This window comes from Peromyscus leucopus, chromosome 8b, assembly GCF_004664715.2.
Source record: "Peromyscus leucopus breed LL Stock chromosome 8b, UCI_PerLeu_2.1, whole genome shotgun sequence".
NCBI lineage: Eukaryota > Metazoa > Chordata > Mammalia > Rodentia > Cricetidae > Peromyscus > Peromyscus leucopus.
The window spans coordinates 34,519,058-34,546,856 of NC_051086.1; the positions used below are offsets into that span (position 1 = coordinate 34,519,058).

The 27,799-nt window shown below is 49.4% G+C and overlaps 1 protein-coding gene across 1 annotated transcript in view; it reads left to right on the forward strand.

Moving 5' to 3' along the window:
- The window catches only part of Col23a1 (collagen type XXIII alpha 1 chain), a 299,491-nt gene that overhangs the window by 220,098 nt on the left and 51,594 nt on the right, over nt 1-27,799 (forward strand). Inside the window, 3 exon segments of the mRNA XM_028857241.2 lie at nt 14,000-14,044; nt 25,227-25,234; nt 27,162-27,188. Coding sequence (XP_028713074.1) covers nt 14,000-14,044; nt 25,227-25,234; nt 27,162-27,188 — 80 coding nt within the window.

Sequence of the window (27,799 nt, forward strand, 5' to 3'; positions counted from 1 at the left end):
GGTAGGGAGCTAGAAAGATGGCTCAGCAGCTGGGAGTGCACGGATCTTCTGAGGGACCTGAGTTCGGTTCCCAGCACCCACATCAGATGACACACAACCTCCTATAACTTTAGCTGCAGAGGAATCTGGCGCCTCCGGCTTCCACAGGCACACACACTCACATGTGCACACTCACATGTACACACTCACATGTGCACACACATACACATAATTAAAAACAATAAAAGATAAATCTTTAAAAAATGAGGGTCGGGCAGTGGTGGCGCACGCCTTTACTCCCAGCACTCAGGAGGCAGAAGCAGGCGGATCTCTGTGAGTTCAAGGCCAGCCTGGGCTACAGAGTGAGTTCCAGGACAGGCTCCAAAGCGACACAGAGAAACCCTGTCTGGAAAAAGGAAAAAAAAAATGAGGTAGAGAGCAATTAAGGAAGATGCTCAATCTTGACCTCCACATGCACATGTACACACACAGATATACATGTGTGCAACACACACACACATACACACACACACACACACACACACACACACACACGAGGCTGAAAATGCAATCCAGTGATAGAGTGTGTAGTTAGCATGTGTGAAGCCCTGGGTTTACCTCCAACAGAGGCCTGGTCCTCAGCCCTGCCCTGGTGGTCAAAAAAAAATGTCTTGAACCACTCAAAGCCCTTTGGAGTGCACAGCAATAACCCAAAGGAACTGGAAAACTAGATGAGGTGTTTTTACCCTAGGGGCCCCCAGAACCCTTCCTCTCAGCCTCTTTGCACCCCAAAACTCACAGTCTTCAGACCTGCACAGCTGGAACGGCTTCCTCAGAGCTCCCCTTAACACCCCACCCACCCCACCCACTCCCCCTGACACACACACACACACACACACACACACACACACACACACACTGAGAGCCTAGCCGAGAGAACTGACTCCCAGGCCTAGCTGACATTAGCCTTGGGCAGCTCCATCGGATTCTGAGGTCTGTAACAGGGACACTGGTGTCCCCAGGCCTGCCCTGACAGTTACATGAGCTAACACTCAGGCACCCTGCAGCATACAGCCTAAGCATCATGCCCGCTTCTTGACTGAGGAGGGCTCTGTGCCAGCCAAGTTGATGATCAGCCTGTTTTGTTTTGTTTTGTTTTGTTTTGTTTTGTTTTGTTTTTTTGGGGGGGTGAGGTGCCAGCAGTTCAGTGTCCCAACATCTGGAACAGAAGTCAGACCTGGCTCTGAATAGTCATACCTGCTCTAGCTTCCACCTGGGTGTCAGGCCCCCTGGGGGACCATACCCATGAGCCTGTAGACAGGGGCGGTGTGAGGCTCCAGAGAACCTCACACACAGAGACCATACACACTGAAGAACAGAGCAGTGACAGAGAGTTGGAATGGAGAAGGACGCTTGTGTCCAAGGCTGCAATTGGATTGGAGGAAGAGCCTCCTGGTTTGGTTGGGGAATGTTGATTTAATTGTAAGGGGTTTACTTTGGCGTATTTAGGGTTTGCTTGATTGCTGGGGTTTTGTTGTGGTTGTGTGACGCTGAAGATTGAACCCGCCCCCCACGCCCCCCACGCCCCCCACGCCATGTGTTAAACCTGTGCCCTTCCACTGAGCCACACCCCCAGCTCCAGAGGAATAGTAACATTACGTGTCTTCATAGACTAAGTGTGGGTGACAAAATTAATTGTACGTTTCAAAATAGCTAATAGAGAAGATTCCACATGTTCTCAGCACAAAGGAGTGATGGATGTGTCCCCCGTCACCCTGATCATCATTACATAGAACACTGGCTGTCATACTGCCTCCTGACATGTGTAGTCATTATGTGTCAATTTACAAATGTTATCAATCTTCATAATGAGGATGGGGATGTAACTCAGTAAAAGTGTGTGCCCAACACATATAAGACCCTGGAGTCAGGGCCAGGGAGATGGTTCGGCAAGTACAAACTCAGTTTGATCCCCGGGATCTGTACATGTGCTAGGAAAAAACTGTCTCTGGCAAGTTGTCCTCTGACCTCCACACGTGTGCCTTGGCATGTGCAGTGCCCCCCAACACACTAAAATTTTGTAAAGGTTTATTTTTATTCTCAATTATGTGCATGTGGTGGGGAGTTCCTGGACTTGGGTGCAGTACCTGAGGAAGCCAGAAGAGGGCAGTGGATGCAGTTGTGAGCCTCCTAATGTGGGTGCTGGAAACCAATCTTGGGTCCTAGGCAAGTATAATAATACACTCTCTCAACTCCTGAGCCATTTCTTCTGCCCAAAAAATAAATAATAAATTCTTAAAGACCCCATAGTCAACCCTTATATCACACACACACACACACACACACACAAAGAAAACGTGTTTTAAGAAAAAATAAATGAGAAAAGTAAGTAGATGCTCTGGTACAGATAAGTAATTGGGAGAAAAATAAGTTGGATTATGTGACAGAGACTCCCTAAGGGCAGGATCCTTCAGGGGGTGAAACTGTACAGGGGGGAGGGAGTTCTAGGCAGAAGACCTGGACCGTGCAAAGGTCCTGAGGTAGAGAGCTGCAGACAAGCTTGAGCAGAAGTCTCTGTAGAGATGGGGTGAGGAGCGGCAGGTGGCAGTGGGACGTACTGAACCCCTCTTCAGGACTGCCTGTGAGGGTGACTAACTTCCGTTGTTCCCCAGGAAGCCCATCTTTGGTATACCTACACCGGTCACCCCAGTGCCCACTGAAGTTCTCCTCGACTCCTGAGGCTCACGAGTTAAAGAGTGTGAGCCCCTTCCCCCTGACCCAAAGGGCCCCCAGGAGTCCCAAGTCTAGCACCAGACGACCCGGAAGCAGGTTGAGCATGCTGAGTGGTCAACCTCTTCCCTGTCTTTTCCTAAGCCCGCACCTACCACCATGCCTCCGGTTGCGCACATCACCTGCCTCTTTCTCATCTGCCCCTTTCTAGAACCATCTAAGCAGGACACAATGGGAGCTTGTGAGGAATTCTCATGAAAATCAAAGCTCTTAGGAATGGCCTGGCCTTTTAAGTTATTAAAAAAAAAAAAAATAAAATAAAAATAAAAAGCCTTCCATTCTCTGACAGCAATAAATCCTGGCCTTCGTTAGGTTCGGAGGAGCGCAGGAGCCCATGTGTCAGTGATTACAGCTTTGGGGTGAATGAAGAGTTGAGGAATTTGGCATCTTTGGGGTGTGCTGGTTTATGTGCGCCTCTCTGGAGCCTGTTTTCCGACAGGAAATGGATCCCAGGGGACCATGGACCCTTTGGGGGGAGGGGGGATCATTGTGCTAGTACAGATACATCGAGATCCATGACCCCAAACCCATGACCACCACCACCCACGCCAACGTGGCAGTGCCCAGGTAGCATACACCGCAACCAGCTGGTATCATCACCCTTTGCCTGGACCCAGGCCCTTGGACATCCATGGCATCTGCTATCATCACCTTTTGCCTGGACCCAGGCCCTTGGACATCCATGGCATCTGGTATCATCACCTTTTGCCTGGACCCAGGCCCTTGGACATCCATGGCATCTGGTATCATCACCTTTTGCCTGGACCCAGGCCCTTGGACATCCATGGCATCTGCTATCATCACCTTTTGCCTGGACCCAGGCCCTTGGACATCCATATTGACCTGATTCAGCCTCTCTCTGCGAGTCAAAGACACCCACATCTCCTCTCTGAGTTCTCCCCACCCTCCCCTTCCAGTCGAGACCCTCACCCCTGCTCCTCCCAACGAGTTCTCACGGCCTTGAGCCCTGCAGGAGGAAAGGGTCATGGACTCTCCGCAGCTGCTTGAGCCGAGGAGGAGGAGGAGGGAGGGGCTCTGCCCACCCTGAGAACCGCCTGCTGCCCGGGCTCTCTTGCTGCATTTTGTGCTGGCTGAGACCCTGAATCAACGAGGCTCAGAGATTTCTGTCATACAGCTGTCGAAGCCAGGAAGGCCAGGGTTCAGGGACCCACACGAAACCCAGGGAGGAAAGTGTAAGGAAAATGGGGAACAGGAAAGTCAGGTCCCCATTTATGACAAACATCTTCCACAACATTAATCCGAATTATTTTGTTAGGAACGGCACTCCCCACACTGTTGGGCTGAGCACAAGGTTGTCAACGGCACTTGACTGCCCCTGTGTGAGACACCAACCTGACCACCATCACACCATTAAAGAGACACTGGGGCTCTCTGCTGTCATCCCAGAGTGCTGGCGGCTTCCACCAGAACAACATCTATGCCCCGCTCAGGTGCCCCATGCACCTCTGATCAAAGCACTTACCCCAGTCCTACTACTGAGCTCTGGGTGCCACCCAAGTTGGTCCCTTTCACTCACGCTGTTTTCTTCTCTCCTTCCCCCCTCCCTTTTTTTGAGATAGGGTCTCACATAGCCCAGGCTGGCCTCAAACTTCCTGTGTATCTGCAAATGGTCTTGAACTTCTGATTTTCCTACCTCCTCAATGCTGGGATTACCTGCTCCACCGTGCCTGGTTTATGTGGTGCTGACAATCAGACCCAAAGCTTTGTGCATGCTGCACAAGCATTCTAACAACTCAGCTGCACCCCCAAACCCTTCCAGGCCCTTTGGCTGTGCTCTCTAGATGGGTTATTCCATGCTTTTGCCTATGATTGTAGCATAAGCTACAGTCAGTCTCCCTGAAAAGGAGGAGCTCAGGAGAGCAAGGGTAGTGCAGGCTAGATCCCTGCTCCTGACTAGCTCTGACACTTGGACACAGCACCTTGCCTTTGGGCCTCAGTTTCCTTATCTGTAAATGAAGGCTGTCAAAGCTCATCATGAAGTGAGCTGCAGGCCTCCCCATCCAAACTCACTGGGCATGCTGCTCCACCAGAACTCTGGGGTCTCCAGATGGCTCTGGGGTCCCCAGGGGACATAGGGGGTTGTATTAAACAAGTCTGGTGTGTCACCACTCTAAACAATGTGTCTGGAATTGCAAGACTCAGCCCGCAAAATGACAGGCATTTGGGATAGCCTCAGGAAGGTATGCCCCAAGGGCCTGGGGTCGGTCCAGGTCTCAGCACTGCCCATGGCATGTGGTCTCCTAATGAGATATTTAATCCATCAGCCTGAGAGCCATCCCTGGGCTACTTGCTTTTTGTGTGGTTTCTGGCATCTTTAAAAATAAATAAATAACAAATGTCAAGATGTGGTTATAAAGCGTATGGACTATTTGGATCATTTCCCCACAACAAGCATCTCTCTGGTGGGAGGGAGCCAGGCAGTGGCTGGAAGCACAGGCTCACGATCCAGTCAGCGTGGCTTCTCACATTCCTAGCTGTGTAACCCCACAAGGTCAGTTCGTCTCTGTGGACATCAGTTTATCTGTCTGTAAAATGGACATCGATGAATAACAGCCTTTCTCATGGGTTTGGCTTGAGGTGCTCATGAGTTAATATCACGGAACTGAGATTGGCGCCAAGCTAACGTTTTATGAATGATCCCGGCTTCATCTTGTTTATACTAAATATTATCAGGCAGCCGGGGCTGGCTGGTCCCATCCTTTCCTTTGGAGAAAGTGGCCGTGTCCACATCTAAGGTCTTTTGGAAATGAAAGGTCAGAGGTCAGCCACCCAGCCAGCCCCTCCTGATATGAACCCTATTCATGGATTACTAAACAGCGCAATGTGCAAGTGAGATCTCCAGTCTAGTCACTGGGGTGGTCAGGGACTGTCACCAGCCTGCACAACATCCCTAGTTCCAGACAGACATGAGGAGGCTGTGGCTTAAAACCCAGGACCCTGTGGCGATCTGTTTTCCAAACTCCTCAGAGATTTTCCAGCAAACAGGAGGGTGTGGCGGATGGTGGGAAATGAGTCTACAAGAGACCTAAAAGCTTTGGAAAGAACTAATTTTGCAGAGGAAGAAGCCGGGATTTCAGTTCCCAGATGGCACCGTTGCCCATGGTGCCAGCTGAGACTGAGCTAGCCTGCTGGTCTGCCAGCCGGCAAGTCTCCCTGGAAAGACCATGGCCCCAGCTCCACCTCAGGAGAACCTGCCACCGTACACCTGCTCCACTCCTCCAAGGAGCAGGGCACTGTTAGGCCAAGCCTGAACCCAGCAGAGAGGAGATGCTCATGGCTGGAAAGGAGTTTACAACTAGACTGGCCTGAGGCTCAGGAAACAAAATGACCTAGGGCTATGGAGGAGGGGGTGTTTGGTTGGTTTGGGTTTTTGTTTGGGGGTGTTCTGTTTGGAGGCTTTTGTTTTTGAGTTTTAGGTTTGGGGATCAGGGCATCAATGTGTAGCCTTAACTGTCCTGGAACTCACTATGTAAACAAGACTGGCTTTGAACTCATGGAGGCTGCTTATGCCTCCTGAGTGGTGATTAAAGGTGTGTATCACCACATCCAGCTAAGGCCATGTTTCAGGGACCTCCCTGTCCACTTCCCCCTCTCAGCCATGAGACTCTGATCTGGCTTGAGCCTGTACAGGCCTGTGTGTGCTGCCATATTCTCTATGAGTTCATATATGCCATCATCTCTGTTGCATCTTGGAGTCTTTCACACCTGTGGCCCTGCAATCTTTCTGCCTCCTCTTCTGAAAATTTTCTGAGCCTTGAGGGGAGGCCTTTAATGAAGACATCCCATTTAGGACTGGGTGCTTCAAAGTCTCTCACTCTCTGCACATTGTCCAGTTGTGGGTCCTTAAGTTATTTCCTTCTGCAAGAAGGATCTTCTCTGATAAGGGATGAATGAAGCACTGATCTACAGGTATAGCAGTATGCCATTAGGAGTCACTCTAGTGCTACATTCCTTTAGCAGAAGAAGAGTAGGTTTTCCCTTAGGCCCATGACCTATGTAGTCTTGGGTTCTTGGACACTTAAGCAGTGTCAGGTATGAGTTCCATCCCATAGAGTGGGCCTTAAATCCGTTTTTTAAAAGTGGATGGTTACTCCCATAACATTTGTGCCACTATGACAGCAGTGTCTCCCACAGGCAGGTCACCGTTGGAGATCACAGTGTTTGTAGTTTGGTGACATTGTGATTGCCTTTCTCCTCCAGGAGTGTGAAGAGTGCCTTCCAAAATCATGAACACTAGTCAATGAGAGTAAAGTTTCTAGGCAGGCACCAGTTCACCTTCTCTGTGTTTGCTGACCTAAGTGTTACATTCAGCAGCAGAGCATTACCACCAGAACTCCTGGTTTTTTGAGACAGGGCCTCCTTGACCTGGATCTCACCAGTTAGGCGGGCTGGCAAGAAAGCCCCAAGGAGCCACCTGTCTCCACCTCCCCTGCACTGGGATGATCCGTGCACATCACCACACCTCGCTCTTCCTGTGGTTGCTGAGTCACCAACACACCTGGCTTTATACGTAGGTTCTGATAACCCGACTCAGCTCCTCAGGCTTGCACAGCAAGCAATTTACCAACTGAGCCAATCTCCCCAGGTCTTTTATTTTTTATTCTTTTGTAACTGCCTTGTTTCCCAAAGCATAATGTCCCCAAGGCTTATCCATGTGGTGGCATGTGTCAGAACTTCCTTCCCGCTTAAGGCCCACCTCCTTCTGATATGGGCTACACATGCTTACTCACCCCAGAGAATGGGATGTGACTCAGCCTGAAGCAGGAAGGAAGTTGTTCTACCTTCTGGTTATTGTGTCTGGGACCATCTCTTGGCTTCTCAGAGCCTCAGCCCCATCTGTAGAGAGAAAAGAGAAAGAAGAAAGCTCATCATGGAACTAATAAACAGATTCAATTAGAAAAACTACACAAAAGTCCCTGCCCCATGGGGCTGGCAGGAGAGAGGATCAGGTCAGCACCGGGGGCTGAGTGGCCAGGGAGTGGCCCGATCACTGAGTCTCTGCACAGCCCAGCTAGATGAGTGGCTGCCCTACGAGAGGCCATCGATAAGTCAGGTGCTGGTGAAAATGTCATTAGGGAAGGGAGAAGTAGGGAGATTTAGGGACTCAGGCTTGAGGGGAAGTGTGTCAGGGCTCAGGGTGCCCCTTTGGAGTTGGTAAATGGTGTGACTTCCCCAGACCAAGCAAAGATAAAATTTCTGTATTAGAAATCTCTGTATTATTATTCCCTTTTGACTTGGGGGGTGTAGCTCAGTTGGTAGCGTGCCTGCCTGGTATCCACAAGGGCTCTCTCCTCACACCATATAAACCAGATATGGTGGTGCATGCCCATAAATCCTAGCACTCAGAAGTTGGAGACAGAAAATAAGGAGTTCAAGGTCATCTTTAACTATATAGCAAGTTCATGGGTAGCCTGGGCTACCATGAGATCCTATCTTTAAAATAAATAGATAAATAATAAATGAAAGTTCCCATTGTGTCTGCCCTGAAACTCCTGGAGTTAATGAATGTGGCCACAGGCATCCTGAACTATTCAGCCTTGATGTGGGCCCTGGACGGCATGTGTCCCACCAGAAACCTCAGGACTCCGTAGAGCAAGCCTACTCCTAGACTGCGCCACAGCTTTGGAAGGCTCCGCTTGTGCCTTCTGATGCCCAGGTTTGCAGATGGGCAGGGGTTAGGGACACGGAAGAGACCTCCGCCTCCCGTGGGGTTAGCTTTGCACGTCCTTCCTCGAGATAAGGGTTAGTGGCTTGGAGTTGAGGCCCACAGTAAAGCACTTGTCTTAGCCTGTGTGGGGTCCTGAGGTGCAACCCAAAGCCAACAAAGGCAAGGCTGGACTTGAGCATGCGACCAGCACCTGGACCTGGCACCTGCCCACAAGGTGAGAGCTGCAGGGTCTCTGTGTGCCTGGGGGAAGCCGAAGAGCACACTTACATGAAGATCCCAGGCCCAGGTGTGGCTGTCTCACCCATCTCCATGCAGTCGGGGAGAAACAAGGGCAGAAATCACTCCCCTCCTCGGCCCCCGTCTTTACCAAGCCAGATGGGCTTGTGTCTGCTTTAAGGCCTGGAGCTTGTTGCAAATTGTCACACCTGTCCAACCTAAGGTCTGCAGGACACCTGTGGCCCAGGATAACTCTGAACTTGACAGAACACAAGACCATAAACTTAAGGCATTGAAATTGGGGGGGGAGGGGGAGCTTTTTTTTTTTTTTTTTTGGTAATTTGAGTGGGTGATTATTGAGCATAAACTCATAGATGACAGCATTGCATTGCAGTGTCAAAATGTTGGACACGGCTGGCTAACAGTTATATGAAGAGAATAAATGGGAGGAAGTAAGAGAGGCTGAAGCTTCGCTACCCATCATGCCTCTCTTCGGCCTTCCCTCAGCCAACATCCCCTGGTGCCACCCCAGGCTGGGAACTGGAGACACAGAGCTGTGTGAGAGGTTGGTAGGAGGCAGAGCAGGGGCAGATGTGTGGAGACAGGAGGAGACAGAGAGAAATGAAGAAGTGGTTGGGAGTACGGGAGGGAGAATACACCAAGAGGACCCTGAGGTACCATCCATCTATCCAGCCAGCTTCCTGGGTACTGGTGACGCCTTCACTCTGGTGAGGAGAGAGCAACTTCGGGTGCAGGCTGCCTCCCCTTAAAGCTGAGCGTTCCAATATGAATCTTACAATAAAGGGGAGACCCTGTTGGCCACAGGAGTGAATCCCGCAAAAGCCTCCGGAACCTGGTTGTGACCAGCCTTGGAGTGTGTTCCCAAACAGCCCCCTTCTTCTCCAGTTAGGCCCTTTCACCTGCAAGTGACAGCCAGGGTGGCTGGCTGCGTCCCCACAGGCCCTGCATGCTTGGTGACATCCCAGCCTAGGCCTGCTGGGAGCTTTGCACAAAGGCCCTGGAGGCAGGGCCTGCCACCCTGCCCGGGCAGCTGCCCGCTCCACTGCACCCCTCTCTCCCGGGCCTGCTGCTGAATCGTGCCACCCAGGAGAGCCACCCGGACAAATCCATTCGTTCCGCCACCTCCACAAAAGCCAGTCTGGCCTAAGTTAACCCAAACAGGGAATTGTTTACTTGCGCCTAGCAGTGACCATCAAAATGCCATGGTGCTGGTTCAGCCTCGGGTCTGGACATAGCTTGGGTTATTTCCCACTTGGGCCTCCTTTCCTGTGCCCCACAGCCAGCCTGCTGTGGCCTGGCAAGAGCCCCCAGTTTCTCTGTGGGAGAAAATTGGGTCTTCTGACGCCGCAAGCCGAGAGACACGGCACTATGCATGCTGATGGGGTTCCGATCCCCACAAACTCTCTCTCCCTAAGAACAGACACATCCACGGAGGACAGAAGGCCACCCAGGATGCTGAGTGGCCCCCAAACGCCCGGGTTTAATTACTCTGTGTGGCTGGTGTGCAGGTTCTCAGAGGCCAGCAGCTACACACAGGGCACAAGAAGGAGATAAAGATGAGAGTCTGGGTTACAATGGCTGGAGATGGTGAGGCATCCTCACGCAGATGCCAAGGAGGCAGCTGGCCACACACCCGAGTACAGATGCCACAGGCATGGGTCTAGAGACACCCCATAAGCTTTCAATTCCATGCAGGTGCAAGTAGCCTTTTCTTGTGGTGGTACTGGACTTGGGGCCTTACCAGACAAACACTTTAACATAGTTTGTCTGAAATTGCAACACAAACTCTGACCTCAAAGCCTGTGTCCTGAAGACCAGGCTCTATGTCTTTGATAGAAGTTTCTGTCCTAAACACAGAGCTATGGGATAGAATGCATTTGCCTTGTTTTGTGGTTGTTTTTTCTTTTCTTCTTTTTTTTTTTTGGAGGGGGGGAGGGAGGGAGGTTTCCGAGACAGGGTTTCTCTGTGTAGCTTTGGAGCCTATCCTGGATCTCGCTCTGTAGCCCAGGCTGGCCTCGAACTCACAGAGATCCACCTGGCTCTGCCTCCTGAGTGCTGGGATTAAAGGCGTGCGCCACCACCCAGCTCTTCTTCTTCTTCTTCTTTTTTTTTTTTAAATAGCATCTCATGTAGTCCAGACTAGCCTCAAACTCAATGTGGCTGTGGGTGACTTTGAACTCCTGATCCTCCTGCACCCTCTTCCCAAATGCTGGATTGTAGGCCTCGGCCACCATGCCTGGTTTAGTAGGTGCCATGGATCAAGCCCAGGGCTTCATGCATGCTAGGCAGGCACCCTACCAACTGAGCCCAGTCTCAGCCCTTTGTGTCTTCAATCCTTAAGTTCCCTTCAGCCATTCTGACCTGAAACCCTCAGCCTATGAGGCTAGGAAGAAATTTATTCTCTCCTCACTCACTGCAAAGGTCTCATTATCCAACATGGCCCAGTGGGACCCTTCTCATCCAGAAGAACATCCCTCCCTCCTTGTGTCTCAGAATCCTTCTCTCCTCCTGATTCAGAGCACCCCTTCACAAAAGCCAGAAGTACAGTCCGAGCCAGGGCCGGGGCTGCTTCTCTGCCCTGTCCTGACGCCTCTGTCTGGGATGTACCATGAGCGCCTGCTCAGTCAGGAAGAAGGGAAGAGGAAGCACATTGTATTGATTACTTTCTTCATGCCTGACAGAAGCAACTCAAGGAAGGGCAGGCTTGTTTTGGCTCACAGTGTGGGGGTACAGTCCATGACATCAAGAAAGATGTGGTGACCGGCATTTGAGGCGGCTGGTCACCCTGCATCCGCAGTCAGGGAACAGAGAGATGAACACTGGCTCTCACTTTCTCCTTTCTGTACAGTCTGGAATCCCAGCCCATGGGACGGTGCCGCTCACAGATAGGGAGAGTCTTCCCACCTCAGCCAACTCAGTCTAGAAACTCCCTCGGTCAGGCTCAAAGTTTTAACACCTGAGTGGCTCCAGAGACTGTCAAATTGACAGCCAGCACTCACCGCCACATACACAAATTCTAATTCTGCCATGAACTGCTCTCCCTAGGCTAGACTTGATTAATGGCCAGGCTCTGCATCTCCCCTTGGTACTTCTGAGAATTCTGGAGTTTTGGGGCTGACTCTGAAGTAATGGCAGTGCCTTGAAAGGAAGTCACACCCTGTCACCTCAGTGGCCTCCCAGCGCCATCATGGAACCTGCCATGCAGTGAGCAGGCAAGGCAGACAGATACAAAATGCTGTGGTGAATAGTTCCATGTCAACTTGACACAAGCTAGAGTCACCCATCAGGGAGGAGGGAGCCTCAGTTGAGAAAATGCCTCCATAAGACTGAGCTATGGACAAGCTTATGGGACATTTTATTTCTTTGGGGAGGGGGGTGTTCCACACAGGGTTTCTCTGTATAGCCCTGGCTGTCCTGAAACTCACTCTGTATGCTGGCCTTGAACTCACAGAGATCCACCTGCCTCTGCCTCCCAAGTGCTGGGATTAAAAGTGTGTGCCACCACTGACTGATTTGGGCGTTTTCTTAATTAGTGATTGGTGTGAGAGAGCCCAGCCCACTGTGGGTGGTGCCACCCTGAGCTGATAGGTCCTGGGTTCAATAAGAAAGTAGGCTGAGAAAGTCATAAGGACCAAGCCGGTAAGGAGCACTCTTCCATGGTCTCGGCATCAGCTCCTGCCTCCAGGGTCCTGCCCTGTTTGAGTTCCTGTCCTGACTTCCTTTAATGATGAACAGGGATGTGGGAGCATTGAGCCAAATAAACCCTTTCCTCTCCAGCCTGCTTTTGGTCATGATGTTTCATCATAGCAATAGTAACCCTAAGTAGGACAAATGTCACTTGCAAAATTCAACCAAGGGGCTAGAGACATGGCTCAGCAGTCAACAGGGCTTACTGCTTTTGTGGAGGATCAGAATTCAGCTACTGGTACCTACATCAGGCTGCTTACAGCTGCCTATAACCCCAGGTTCTGGGGGATCCGATGTCCTCTCCTGGCCTCTGTAAGCTCTTGCACACATGTGTGCATATATTCACACAGACACACACATACACACATAAATAAACATTTTTTATTTTGATTTTGTTTCAGGTTGGGTTTTCATTTGTTTTGTTTTGCTTTGTTCAAGACAAATTCTCACTATGTAGAGCAGGTCAGCCTGGTCCTCGCAGAGATCCATCACCTCTGCCTCTAGAGTGCTGGAATTAAAGGTGCACAGCTCAGCTAAAAAAAAAAAAAGAAAGAAAGAAAAGAAAAGAAAGAAAGAAAGAAAAGAAGCCAGGCAGTGGTGGCACATGCCTTTGATCCCAGCACTTGGGAGGCAGAGACAGGCAGATCTCTGTGAGTTCGAGGCCAACCTGGTCTACAGAGCAAGATCCAGGACAGGGTGGTTATATAGAGAAACCTTGTCTCAAAAAGGAAAAAGAAAAAACAAAGGAAAGAAAGGAGAGAAGAATTAATTCATCAACAAATACATATAGCTTTCTGTCTGTGCAGAGCAATCAGACTTAACGGAAGTGGACAGGAAGGCGGAGCCCAGTGCAGAGGGCCACAGGTGATGTTTGCAGTATATTCTGCAAGCGCCTCAGACCCCACTGTCACACACCACCGAATGTGAGGACCTCAGATCAGGGCACAAGGCTGGCCTGTGACTTGGAGCCTTCTTTTGATATTCAGATCCTTCCGGCCTGGGGACTGACAAGGGTGGAGGGCAATATAAATTGAGAGGCTTCAACCCGTGAAAGGAGGCCTGGATCAGCAGAGAACACGTAGTGATATGCCTGTGGCCCACACTAAAGCACACACGCGTGTGAGCAGCCCCCGGGGCTGAAGGATGGAGGCTCAAGTGAGCCGTGGAAAGAAGTGAAAGGGACATCGTGATGCCTGTGTGGTGCCTGTGATTGCCAAATTTATCCGGGAATATCCTGACCGTGACAGTATTCGTTTTTTGGGGGGCTTTTGTGAGAAAACTCTCACCTTCAGCCTTGTCTTCCTCCCAAGTCTGCAGTTGGTCCCAGGAGTAACTCTTGGCTTGGAGAGGGCCTAGGGATGAGTACAGGAATCGCAGGGTGGGTGAAGAGGGAGAAGCATGGCCTAGAAGAGCAAAGGCAGGGAGGGAGTGGCCGAGGGGGCAGGGTCGCTCCTCCATCCCCTTCCACTGGTCTCAGGCAGGGTGCTCTGTGGGTATGGGTGAGTGGGCTCAGTCAGCTCCGCTGGTGGTGGGGAGCTGGCAACCAGAGGACATATGCATTTGCATGTATACACTGGCTTTCCTTCTCAATGAATCCATCCTTGTTTTCCTGTCTAGGTCCCCCTGGACGGCGTGGCAAACCTGGACGCAGAGGTGACCCAGGTGAGTCCAGTTTTCTTAATTCCTAAGCCTTAGCTGAGAGACACACCGTGGACCCTGGGCTCAGCCGGAGGCGCCAACCACCTGCTTCCTGGTCCTGGGTCATGTCTTTCTTCTTAAATGCCAGCAACTACCTCTGGGCCACCATACCTCATATCGCCTTTTCTTGGCTTCTTGGCATCTACAATTCCCAAACTAGCCCTCTATGTCACCCGCCTCCCTCTTCATCTGTCAGCGTTAGAAACTCAATTCCTGCTCACCCATTCGTAAACAGCCCCCCTCTGTGACAGCAGGCAGAAACCTTGCCAGCTGTCTGTCCTGGGACCGCCACAGGACACAGGTCCCCTGTAGATCTCAGCACCCTCCCAGACCCTGCTCATCCTACCTTCAGCAGAACCAAAGGTTTTCACCACCTTCCTCCAAGCAAACCCCAGGCTCCCCTGTCCCCCCTCCCACTCCCCCACCCCACCCCCATTACCTTCATTGCATCCTAAATGAACTTACTCTGCGGGGTCCCTCATAGTTTGCCCTCTCCCCCGAAATCTTGACCACTGTTCCCCAAGAATCATCTACTCCTTCTGTCTCCCCTTCTCACATCTGTGACATCAAATTGGCCAAAGTAACTAATAGCAACATGGCTATAGCCAGACATGTCTTTGTCTTCCTTCCTTCTCTATACTTCTCCCTCCCTTCCTCCCTTCCTTCCTTCCTCCCTTCCTTCTGTCTCTCCCTCTTTTTCTGCCTCCCCCCCCTCCTTTCTTTCTTAGTCATCAATCAGGAAAAAAATCAGGGAACCAAAGAGATGACTTCAATGGCACTTGCTGCTCTTAGAAAGGACCCAAGTTTGGTTCCCAACACCTACACTGTATGGCTAAGAACCGCATGTCTCCAGCTTCAGGGGATCTAATGCCCTCTTCTGGCGTCTGTGGGTACTACACTCACATGTACATACCTTCACACACACACACACACACACACACACACACACACACACACACACATTTTTAAACCAATTTAAACACTGACGTGCCCACATCCCCTTTGGTGATCATTTGTACTGGCTTGAGAATACAGGCCATGTGCTATGGGTGGATGTTAATAATCTCAGCTCAGCTGAATGCACTTGAGGCAATTATGTACATAAGAGAAACATTCAGAGCTGTGGGTGAGATTGGGGCAAAATCTGTGCGTCAGATGACACATTTGCTGCCTAAGGACTGGAGAGTTCTATTTTTAAGTGTGATAGATTGATTATGGATAGGCAGTTGGAGTTCATTCCCCCTGGATGTCTGATGCTGCTTCAAGAAAGTGCTTCCTGGCTCTGTGTTTTCTGAGCTAATGATCCCATGAGCATGCATAAACAGCTGAGAGGGTACAGAACTGCTCACTCCTCACTGCCTTTGTCTTTCTGGACCCTCACTGGGGGCCCCTCCCGACCCTGAGTATTTCTGGCTCCCTCCAGCCAGTTTCCATACACACACATATTGCATACATGTCACTGACCTTGACATCTCAGTCTCCTCATTTGGGTTCCACTTGCCTCTCAGATGAGTCTGCCCTTGAACACAACATCACCCCGTCTCCTCCCCAGGGTTCCCCACCACAGGAAGGTAACATCCGGCCACTTGCTTCCTCTGCGGTGCCCCTGATCATTCCCTTCCCCTCTTCAGTTTATCTCATGCTTCTGCTGCCTTCTCTGTCCTCGGGGCCACAGCCTCCTATAGCTCTCACCACCTACCCTGTCCCCCACATACAGCCTCCCTGTGACTGTCCAGGGCCTTGTGACCTCTGAACCTTCAAGTCTTCCCCTGGTCCAGATGTGTTTTTCTCTACCTGAGCTCTTTTACTGTATGTCCATTTCTCTTTGTCCTCAAAACTCAAGCTCAGGTGGCTCCTCTAAGAAAGGATTCTGTGCCAGGCAGTAGTGGCACACACCTTTAATGCCAGTGCTCAGGAGGCAGAGGCAGGCAGATCTCTGTGAGTTTGAGGTCAGCCTGGTCTACAGTTACAGGACAGCCTGGTCTTCAGAGTGGGTTCCAGGACGACCAGGGCTACACAGAGAAACCCTGTCTCAAAAAACAAAAGAAAGAAAGAAAGAGAGAGAGAGAGAGAGAGAGAGAGAGAGAGAGAGAGAAAGAAAGAAAGAAAGAAAGAAAGAAAGAAAGAAAGAAAGAAAGAAAGAAAGAAAGAAAGAAAGAAAGAAAGAAAGAAAGAAAGAAAGAAAGAAAGAAAGCATTCTGTAACCCCATGGCTGGGGCTACACCCACCTCCAGCATCTGGCATGTAAATACATGCATGGGCTAGTGAATGTACAATCATCTCTTAAACAAGATCACAGACAGGGCACAGTTTTGAGGAGCCATGAGGCCAGAGGGACCCCTGTAAATGAACGTTTCCTGTCCCAACTGCCTGGTGTCAAATAACTGACTCAGAGGCTGAATATGAATTACAAATGCTTAGCCAATAGCTCAGACTTGTTACTAGCTAACTCTTACATTTAAATTGACCCACTTCTAATAATCTATGTATTGCCACATGACTCGTGGCTTTACCTGTCCTCTAGCATGTCTTACTTCCTGGGTGGCTGGCTGGTGTCTCCTCCTCGACTCTCCTGACTCCACCCTTCCTCCTCCCATCCTTCTCTCTGCATCAGGCTGTCTCGCCCAATCTCTTCTTGCCCTGCTCTCAGCCAATCATTTTTTTATTAACAATGAGCATAATCCACAACATTTCTCCCTTTTTGTCTAATTAAAAAGGGTTTTATACTTAACATAGTAAAATTATATACAACAAAAACAGTTATTAAGTAATAATTACAGTAATAATATCTAATCCATTTGTGTTTGGCAAAATTAGAGAAAATACTTAATTATCTATCTTGTCTTGGTGAGTCTAAAGTTTTATATCTAAATTACTTTCTATTATAACTAAGGAAAACTGTAATTATAACTATTTAGTCCTTAACTCCATCAAAGAACCCAGAAGGATAAAATGTTACCTAATGACAAGGACATCAGGCTGCCTGGACAGTCACCCAAAGTTTCTCTGCAATGTTAGGGCATCCAGTTCTGGCCTACAGGCCCAGCATATCTGACAGACTTTCTTATGAAGCAGGGAATTCTGAAAGACTGTCCTACCTTGTCTTGGCAAAGTTTGTCAATCACCTTTCTTATGTCCTGCTGGTCCAGTTTGGACAGTATAATGTTAGCAATTGAGGCAAGGGCAGTTTCTTTGCCCACATGGCTAGCTTTTGCCACAAAGAAATCAAACTGGAGTTTTTTCAATGCCCATCATCTTCTCTGAAGTAGATTGGTGCTGCCAGGAGCAGATGTGTCTCACTATCATGAAAAGACTTGGATTATTAAACATATTAAATGCCATATTTTATAGGTCTTGGAAGTGTTTGAAGACTATCCATCTACCCAAATATATCTGTATATGACCTTGAAAACATACTATTTTGTCTATTTTAGATGACTGTTAATCTGTATTTCTTAAGTATACATTACATTTTTTAAATGAGCTGCATAGGCACAATACCCCAGAGTAGAAATATATATATACAGTATAACAAAATTAACTTTAAATATGTTCAATAAACCAAAATCCATACCAATGCAAAATATTTAAGATTAGTAATTATTTTTTAATTAAAGTAGATTCAATAATCTACCCTTTTACTCTACCATTTCTATGCCCCCCCTTTTTTTCTTTTTAGAATGAGATCCCTGAATCTAATCTCTTTTGTTCAGTTTTTTCCTGACCATTACCAATAACAACTTGTAACTAACCTCCCTTATATGATAATAAGTATCCTTAAACCATTTTTGGGAGAATGTGGGCATAGTTCTCTAAGCTACTTCCTGTTTATTGGGGGCACTGGTAATTTTGGGGGAACCCTGAGAAAATTTAGGATAATTGTTAGGTCTTGGCTGTAGTAATCTGTGAGGATGGATTATCTCAATCAGCAGCCTGGAAGCTGTTCTGGATGCTAGATCTCTTGGTCCATTTCTTTTTATTGGTGTGGTCCCCTTTCAGAAAATATATAAACTTTTAAAGGTAACATACATATCTATATTAGTATAATATATACAAATATAGACTGTATTTAAGTCTATATGCACTGTATATAAGTCAGCCAAAGATGGTTTTTTTGTTTTGTTTTGTTTTATGTTTGAGCAGGTAAAACATACATCATGTGTTTTGTAGTTCTTTTAGGTTTATTTCTTTATGTTTATACCCAGATTTTTGTCAGGGATTCTTTCTCAATCAAACCTGATTTTCCTTAACCCGGAATGAATACTTAGCCTCTCATTTCCTGTGGAAATAAAAGCATAACCTCTCCCCCAAAATAACATATCTTTTGACTTACATTTTGAAGCCAAGATGTTTTTAAAATATATAGGTTGGTTTAATCTAGCAGTTTCCATAATCCGATGTCTCTTAGCAGCCAAAAAAAATTCAAAGACAACACAATAACATACAGAATTCAGACTCTCTGTATATTTCCCATCCTAAGAAGGCTTATTTCTTTTATATTACCCTTTTTAAGGACTTTATGATTTTAAAACTAATTTTTTTAAATCTAAGACTATATACACCCTTTCTCTCCTCTCTCCCAAGTCTATGCACATTTTCAAACACACTGTGACCCATATAGAGGCTCTTTTTGTCTGAATCTGCCCTTACTGTGTGTTTGTAACCTGTTCTGTCTGCATAAGAAAAAAAAATGCTGTGGTGGCACATGCCTTTAATCCCAGCACTCGAGAGGCAGAGGCAGGCGGATCTTTGTGAGTTCGAGGCCAGCCTGGTCTACAGAGTGAGATCCAGGAAAGGCGCAAAGCTACACAGAGAAATCCTGTCTCAAAAAAAAAAACAAAAAACAAAAAACAAAACAAAACTGCTGTGTAACTTAAATCATGGCATGTTGGCAGCTGGCTCCTCCCCCTCAGTTCCCTGAGGCTAGTCTTTGGTAGAGGAATGTTTATTGCCAGCTGTAGGGGCCATGTTTACCATTCCAACTCTGGAAAGTTTCTGGGTCCATGCTGCCACCAAGTAGCATGCCACCTGCAGCTCGTAAACACCATAGCAGGGCCTCTGAAAAGAGCTGCCCATTTTTACCACTAGCACGGAGCCAGAAAGCCATCTCTTAAAGGAGCTGTGCCTCTGCTCACTGCCAGCTAACAGAGCCCACCCCAGAAAATGCAGCTACCAAGAAGCCATGCTTGACTCCATTCTTGTATGTCTGGAATCCTTTTAGAAGCTCTGTCAGGTTTTATGTGGAAATTTCAGCCACACATTGGAATGCCGTATGTAGGCAGATGTTTCCTGTCCTGACCGCCCCAATCCCAAATAACCGCAGAGGCTGAATATGAATTATAAATGCTCAGCCAATAGCTCAGACTTGTTACTAGCTAACTCTTACATTTAAATTAACCCATTTCTAATAATCTATGTATTGCCACGTGGCTCATGGCTTTACCTGTCCTCTAGCGTGTCTTGCTTCCTGGGTGGCTGGCTGGTGTCTCCTCCTTGACTCTCCTGCCTCTGCCCTTCCTCCTCCCATCCTTCTCTCTGCATCAGGCTGTCTCACCTAATCTCTTCTTGCCCTGCTCTCAGCCAATCAGTTTTTCATTGACAATGAGCATAATCCACAACACCCCCCAACCCCCGCCACCAACAAAAGGACCCTGGGCTGGCTGGGCCCAACAAAAGCCAGCACAGATTCAATGGATGTTCCACTCTTCTCCTGGGAGCTGGATCTGGATTTCTTTTTCTTTTACAGAAGCCCTCCCATAAGTTCCCAGAATTCACTGGGAGCAAACGCCCTTCATTTTTCTCTGAGTGCCTGATTCCCAGAAGCTGAAGGGGGTTTGTGTTGAACTCTGGGAGCTAGCTCCCTTTGTTCTGCCTTGTGTGTCATGGCCCACTGCATGCCTGCCTGGCACCCGCCTCAGCCTTCGGTTCTTGTTTTCTTCCTACAAAGGTTTCCTTGTCTTTCACTGTCTACTCGCTGACATCATCTTTGGAATGAGATGAGAAGCTCTGTCACCTTTTTCAGGACAAAATATAATGTGCCTCAGTTCACCCGAAAGACCGTGACAGGGGCTGGGGAGACGGCTCAGTCAGTAACGCACCAGCAGCTCAAGCATGAGGAGCCCAACTTGATGCCCAGCAGCCTCGTAAAATGCCATGGTGGCCTGCATTTGTAATCCGGGGCTGAGGAGACAGAAATAAGTAGATAAATCCCTGAAACTGGCTGGCCAGCCTTGCAGAATTGGACACACATACACACACACACACACACACACACACCAATGAAAAGACCCTGTTTCTAAAACACTATGGATGTTGACTGAGAAATGACACTTGAGGCTGACTTCAACATCCACATGCATGCACACATGTGCACCAGCACACATATGAACACATACACACAAAAACCAGATACAGATCTAAAATGACATTTCTCAAAAGAAGACACGCAAATGGCCAGCAGCAGTTGGGTGGGGTAGGGATGTTATCCCAGCACTGGGGGTCTGAAGCAGAATCATCCTAAACTCAAGGCCAAATAGTGAGTTCCAGGTCGGTCGATCTCAAAAGAAGAGGACTGGCCCCATGGGGGGGCGGGGGGGGGGGCTTAACAAAGGAAAAAAATGTCCAACAGGGGGCAATGTCCTCACCACTAACCATCAGGTCAGTGCAAATCAGAACTGTCAGTTGCATCACCTTGCCCCACGGGAACAGCTGTCACCAAAGGACCAAAGACAGCGTGTGCTGGTGCAGAGAGCGAATCTCCGCCCACTCTTAGTGGAAGTGCCATAGTGGAAATCAATATGGAGTTTCCTCAAAGGGGTGTATGACCCAATGACACCAGCTTCGCGTACTTATACAGAAGAAAGGAAGGCCCTGTGGGGGAGGGACACCTGCACACCCCTGCTCATCGTAGCACTTTTCAGAGCAGCTGAGAAGCATGGACAACCTAGAGTCTGTGCACACATCTGCAGCTCTGTGCTGGGTCCTTCAGAATCCTCCATTTCACAGGATCCCCAGAGGACTGCCAGATGAGAATATGTTCTTGCCCCCAATTTGCAGAATAAGAAACAAGGCTGCAAGGAAAACACTGTCCCGTCTAAGGTCGGCCACTAATCAAGGCAACACCTCCCCCTCTGCATCCCTCGTGTGCGGTGTTTCTCCCGGTCAGAGCCAGTGAATGCCACACAGAGCTGCTGTCCCTCCCCAGTTGACTTTGGATGAGCCTGGTGTTTATTTCTAGATAGTGTCACACACAGGCACACACTGACATTGTCACCTTCCGTTATGGAAGGCAGGCCTCTTCCTGTGCCCCTGGGAGAAAGGCTCTTTCGGAGTGCTGGGACAGGAGCGACCTGGAATGTTATCCTACCACAGACGCCCCCTGCCCTCCGTGGGACCAGTTCCTTAGTCTCTCCCAATCAAAGCCTTTCCCCAGACAGCATCCTCCTGGCCCTTCAGTGTCCACAGGTCCATCTGGTCCAAATAGAATGGAGTTCTCACCTGCCCCTGGTTAGTTTGCAACTGGGAAACCCAGCCCCATGTGTGGTATAATTGCCTGGGCCAACCTCCCTCCCCAGGCAAGCCTGTGTGACACTGAATTCCAGAGATGAGATTTTTGTACCTGAGGTTCCCATTTCAGCCAAAAGGCTGGAAGCCTCTCTAGAATGCCATTTAAATAAGAGCATTTTCGCTCTGTGGTCCAGCCAGGCTCAAGGCCATTGGTTCTTCAGTGTGAAATTATACAGTGGAAAACTGACAGCTGTACTTTTTTCCCGAGGTCTGTGTGCATATGTGTGCAGGTGTGTGGTGTGTGTCATGCACACACTTGCATGTATGTGAGAGAGGGAGTATGCTCTAACTCCAGCCTGTGCTCAGTTTCCCCTGTGCTAGGGCTATTCCGGTTGCTTCACATGGATGTGTGTACACACGTGGGTGTACACTTACACACACACACACACACACACACACACACACACACACACACACCATCTTCTTCAGTCCTCCCCAACTTCCAGAAAGGCAGACCTGGGTACTGGCCACATTCACAGATGCGAGTTCTCATCCCACTCTCCTGCTCATCAGCTCACACTGCCTCTGCGTTTGCCTCAGCCTTCGTCCATCGACACACAAACTCGGTTTACAAACCCTTGGGTCGCTCTCGTCCCTAGAGAATCCTGAGAAACATAACAGAAGGCTCTTGAGCTCATGCAAGGAAGGATTTGGTGTCTAAGGGTGTAGATCCTGGCCCTGGCACCACACTGGAGCTAGCGAGTAAGTGAGCAAGGCAGAAAGACCGTTGAGACCAAGGAGAGCAGGAAATGGGCAGACGAGGGCAGAGTCTAAGACAACAAGAACAGTTATGGGGCCTGGGAACAGGGACAGTGACTCTAGCAACCCTCAGGCCACAGGGACAGCTACCACCTCCACTGTGATGGTGTCTCCACTGTGGGCCAGGCCCTGCCGAGCTGGCAGAAATCTTCTGCAGGAAGATCAAACATACCTTTGGGAGACATTAGGGAAGTGCCTGACCTCGGAGGAGCCCAAAGCTCCAGATGGACAGAGTGGGCTCCCAGACCCACCAGCCACCTGTCAGCGCCAAACAAGCTGCTCACCCACCCAGGCAGTCAGTCCCTCCTACCCCGCCCCCCTCCCCAAGGTGTGGGTGAGCATGGCTCCCAGATTGGGAAGCCCTGGCAGGCCACAGCCACTCTGTAGACAGTCCTGAGACTCAGCAAACCCCCTACTTCCTCAGGCCAAGTCATCTGGCTCGCATTTTAATTGCTCCCACATTCTGGGGATTAGAACATATGTTTGAAAGCTGTGCGCCCAAGGGTCAGAGAGCAAAACGCGTTGTGGAGCCAGGCTTGGGGGGGGGGGGGGACGACGACACACCATGTGGGGGACCTGAACCAGCCTCACTTTCTAAGAAGGGACCCCTGGGTGACCTAAGCCACGCCCCCTCCCAAGCCATCTCTCTTGAGTTACCCACTTGCTACAGACCACGGAATCTGCCTGCAGCAGCTGTGCTGAGCCTTTAAACTCCGTAAGAAAGTCAAGGGCGAAGGGTTCAGGAGGGACGCTGGCCCCACAGGCAGCTCCTGCCCTCTTGGCCTTGGCTCCTCAGTGCCTGTTTATTAGTGTGTGTACCAGCCAGGCCCTGAGCTGGGTGGGCATCAGTAGCTGTCGGATGTCAGTCGCTCCAGGAAAAGCAAAGGAGAAAGCTGGCCTGAATTGGAGCGGGTCAGTGCCTCCAGGAAGCTGAGGGGCATGATTGGAGGACGGACCCAGGGGCAGGCACATGGACAGGTGCAGACAGGCATGTTCGTCTAGTCTCAAGATGATCAGCGAGTCTTTCCGGTGGCTTTTGTCTTCTTTGGAAGACCGGAAGCAAAGTCATTCATTAAGTTCAGAATTTATGTTGTCCACACCCTGCTAGGCTCCAGTCCAGATTTAGGGAAAACGCAGCTTCTGTTACCATGGGTTGGAATATTAAAACATCCAGTCAACAATCTTGACCATCTCTCCTGCCTTCATGGAGATCCTCTCCATCTATCATCAGTCAGAAAGTCCTGTCTCTCCTTTTGTCAAGCGTCTCCAGGCTCTCGCGCCTTCCTGACGCCACTTCCGGAGACCCGCCAGGAATACCGGCAGGGCACTCGAGTGTCTGTTCTGGCCTTTCTTGCAGCCTTCGTCCATGTTGACTCCTCAGTGCCCGCCCTGCTCCCTGCCACTGCCCACAGCATCAAGCCCTCCTCTCTCCATAACATGGAAACAGACCTTGTGCTTGCCTGGGCCTCCCTCCCCTGCTCCGTTTCCATCTCAGGAAAAGCCTGGGATTTGGAAGCATGTTTCAGACTTTTCCATCTCTGTTTCTCTCCATCCTGCTCCTGCCTTGCTCTGATAATTCATTCTGTCTCCCCCTCTAGACCGAGTTGAGCCCCCTTCCCAAGCAGGCCAGGCCAGGATAGGCCCCCTATTTTTGATTTGTTTGTTTTTTGTTTTGTTTTGCTCTTTTCTAAGTGTGTGTTGAAGGAACACTCCCATAGGCTCTTCACACTTGTCCTCACTGATGAGTCTCCTTCCCTACCCACAAGGCTCCCGGCTCACCATTGGCCATGCAGACTGTCAGGGGCTGCCTCATCCTACAGGGTAGGGTCTGAGGTGTGATGGAAACAGAGGAGGTACAGGTTTGGTGGAAGCATGCATCTGTGGGAGGTACATTGCTTTGGGGAACTGAGAGGCCATCTTCCAGGATGCCCTGCCCCTTAACTGACATTAGCCTTTGTACCCATGGGACCCGCAATGCCGAAGTCCCTTATGTGAAATGACTTTATATTTGCGTATAACCTACCCACATCCTCACAGATACACTAAATCATCTCTAAGTGCCTGATACAATGTAAATGAGATGCAAACTGTTGTTATACTCAGAATAATGACAATGGTCTGTTAAATACAAGCACAATTTTTTCAAGTATTGTGTGTATGTGTGTGTATGTTTGTGTACTTGCGTGTAGGTATGCGTGTGTGTGTGATGTGTGTGTGTGTGTGTGTGTGTGTGTGTGTGTGTGTGCACATATATGTTCAGAGGCCAGAGTCAGCCTCCATTTTCTTCTGTTGGCAAGCCTCATCACAGCCACTACCACAATTTCTAGACTGTTCCTTCAATCTCCTCATGCACCTCGAACCCCAGAACTGGGCTGTGGTGATCTACCCCACCTCTGCCCAGCCATACATGTCACATGCCTTCACCCCCATCCTTCCCCCTACCCAAAATGTTTTTTCCTCTTTATCTCTCTCCTCCCTGGTAAAACCCAAAAACCTGCTCATGGGACAAGCAAGATCTAATTCACTTTTAGTTTTCCAGAGTGGAACACAAATAAGTGCCAACCAGCCTCAAACGATGAACACATGAACCCATGCATGTGGGAACCATCACTGCCTCCCACATGGCCACCCAGGCCCCTCCAAGGATGAAAGTATCTCTTCTTGGTTCTGTGACTGACCCTTGCTTACAAGGCCGTTGTGGGCAATACTGTGACCCCATGGCGGCCTGGAGCTGATGCGCTGGGCTGTGGCCAGGGGTGTGCTGAGGACAGGGCGGGAACCCTTCCATGCTGACAGTGGCTCTCCTGCTTGTGTCTTGCAGGTCCTCCAGTAAGTGTCTCGGACTCTGTGCTGTTTTCCGGAAAGATAAGACTTTTATTTGGTTCTCTCTATGAAATCAACTCCCAGGGACTCAGCTTTTGGTTAGAGAAATGTGTGGTTTAAAAACAAAGAAAATGGCCGGGATGTAGCTCAATTGGTAGAGTGCTTGCCTGGCATGTACAAGCCCTGGGTTTGATCCCCAGCACCACATAAAACACTATGTGGTGCCGGGTGTGGTGGCGCACATCTTTAATCCCAGCGCTTGGGAGGCAGAGGCAAGCAGAGCTCTGTGAGTTCAAGGCCAGCCTGGTCTACAAAGTGAGTTCCAGGAAAGTCAGAAAAGTTGGGGCTTTTACACAAAGAAACCCCATCTCAAAAAAAGCCAGCCCTGTGTGGTAATACACACCTATAATTCCAGCATTTGGGAACTGAAGGCAGGAAGATCTTCTTGGCTATCCTTGGCTACATAGGGAGATTGAGGCCAGCTTGGGTTACATGAGAACCTATCTCAGAAATAAACAAGCAAAAAAGGATCCATCCCAGGCAGAGGCCGAATCAGTTCTTAAACAGTAGAAGAAATCCCTGAGCTTGCCTTGCCTGGTAGAACATTCTAGACCAGCTTCTTTTCAAGAGAGCTCACACGAACCTAGCAACTCCTCCCCAAATTACAGGTTCAACTTTGTGCACAAAAATGCTAAGCGCTAGCTCATCTCTCCGAAGTGTTCTGTGGCTGCTGAAATTGTAGCGCCAAGACAATGCTGGGCTTGAGCACTGGATCCTGGGGTTTATTTTTCTTCTTAACCAGCATGTCTTGCTCCCAGCTGGGACTTGGTGAGCCTGGCTGGCTGGCAGAGGTAAAAATGTCACTTCATTTAAAGAGGGTGTGAAGGGAAGCCCGGAGTTTGCCTTGGCCAGAGGCTGCTTTAATGGCAGAGACTCCGTGGCCCTGGGAATCCCACTTTCTCCTGGTTATGGATATATCTGCCTTTGATTCCTCTTGGCGGGTTCTCAGGGCCAGATAAACCCCTATGCATCCATTCAAGCAGCACACTGACAGTCAACAGGAGCCAAAATTCACCTCAGATGAGCCAATTTGCTTCTGACTTCTACTTCCCATGATTCATCCCCACCCCCCATCAGCACCCTTTGGAATCTGGGCTTCTCTGTGCATGTAGCATCAGTTTGAGCCAAAGAAAAGACAAGCCAACAAAAATGTGTAGGTTTTTGGCCACAAGTGCACTTCCTGGTAGAGTGTTCCCCGAGGCCCCTCCGCGTGTGCAAACTTGTGGAAATGCAAAACGCAGGGACTGAGGCGTGGTTTTGTTTGGGCTCCATTGTTAAAATATTAAGTGGGTCAAACAAACAGGAATTCTTAAGCTACCACTGAAGAAGGAGGTGGTTCGAAGAGGGAGGTAGATGTCCACGTGTGGGACACTGTCTCAGATGTCAGTGGCCTCAAACAGAGCCAGGGGACAGAGCAACAGTCAGTAGCAATACACATCCCCCCTATCTCTAGCTTCCAGAACTTTCTCAGCTCAGCCTGTCCCGGTAGAAGCAAGGATGAACTGAGCGTCTACTGCATCCCTCATGTAAGGGACATTTTCAGTCCCCGGTTTGGTCACAGTGGTTGTGACACATCCTTCCAGCCTTATGTGACCACATGGCCGCTGTCTTATGCCAGGACTGACATAGAGGTGACACATATGGATACAGTGCCTTGATGGCGCTGACGAAGGCCCATAGCCCCGCCCCCACGGCCTCTGACCCACCAGAGCCCTGGCAGCATCCCCCGAAACAGCACACCACAGTTAACAGTGTTAGTTCTCTGCACACCACACGGAGAACAGGAGGGGGATGTGACTGGAGAGAGCTATAAGCATTGCCATATGGTTTCCTGCCAAAACTCTGATTATTAATGGCTTATTAATTACCACAGGGGCAATCAGGACGAGATGGCTACCCGGTAATTGACATTTATTTTTTTGTTCTCTCTCTGCCTCCTCCTCTTAATCCGACATTCTCCTCCTGAACCTTGACTGAACTGTCTCGCTCCACCTCCTCCTCCTGCGCTGCTCAGTAGCTGGGCTGTTTCTGTCTACGGAAGGATCAGTGTGCACTCTGGGCAGACCCTGGCCTCTCTGCCTTCCTGAGATGCCTCCCAGGCAAAGCAAAGAGGCTTCCAGAAAAACAGCTCTCCTTCCAGCCCAGTGTCCCTGCTGAGCCTTGAGTCGGGCATACAAGTCTGGCCCTGGAAGGCACTGTACCTCTTCCTAGTGGCAGGGACCCCCTGTGATCTTATCACTCAGAGTCAGGGAGCTGGTTAGTTCCGGTTTAACCTTTATGGGATGAAAACCTCACAAAACAAGTTAGCTTGTGTTTGAGGATTGATGTCCCTACCCAGACCAAATGAGTACCATATCAATGACAAGGAGTTGAGATGACCCTGCTGATGCCCTGGAACACACAAGGACCAAGCCAGGGGAGGTGAAACATGGCTGAGGCAGGAGGACTTACATGAGTTTGAAGCTAGCCTGATCTGCATAGTAAGATTTTTGCCTCATTAGAAAAGGAGTG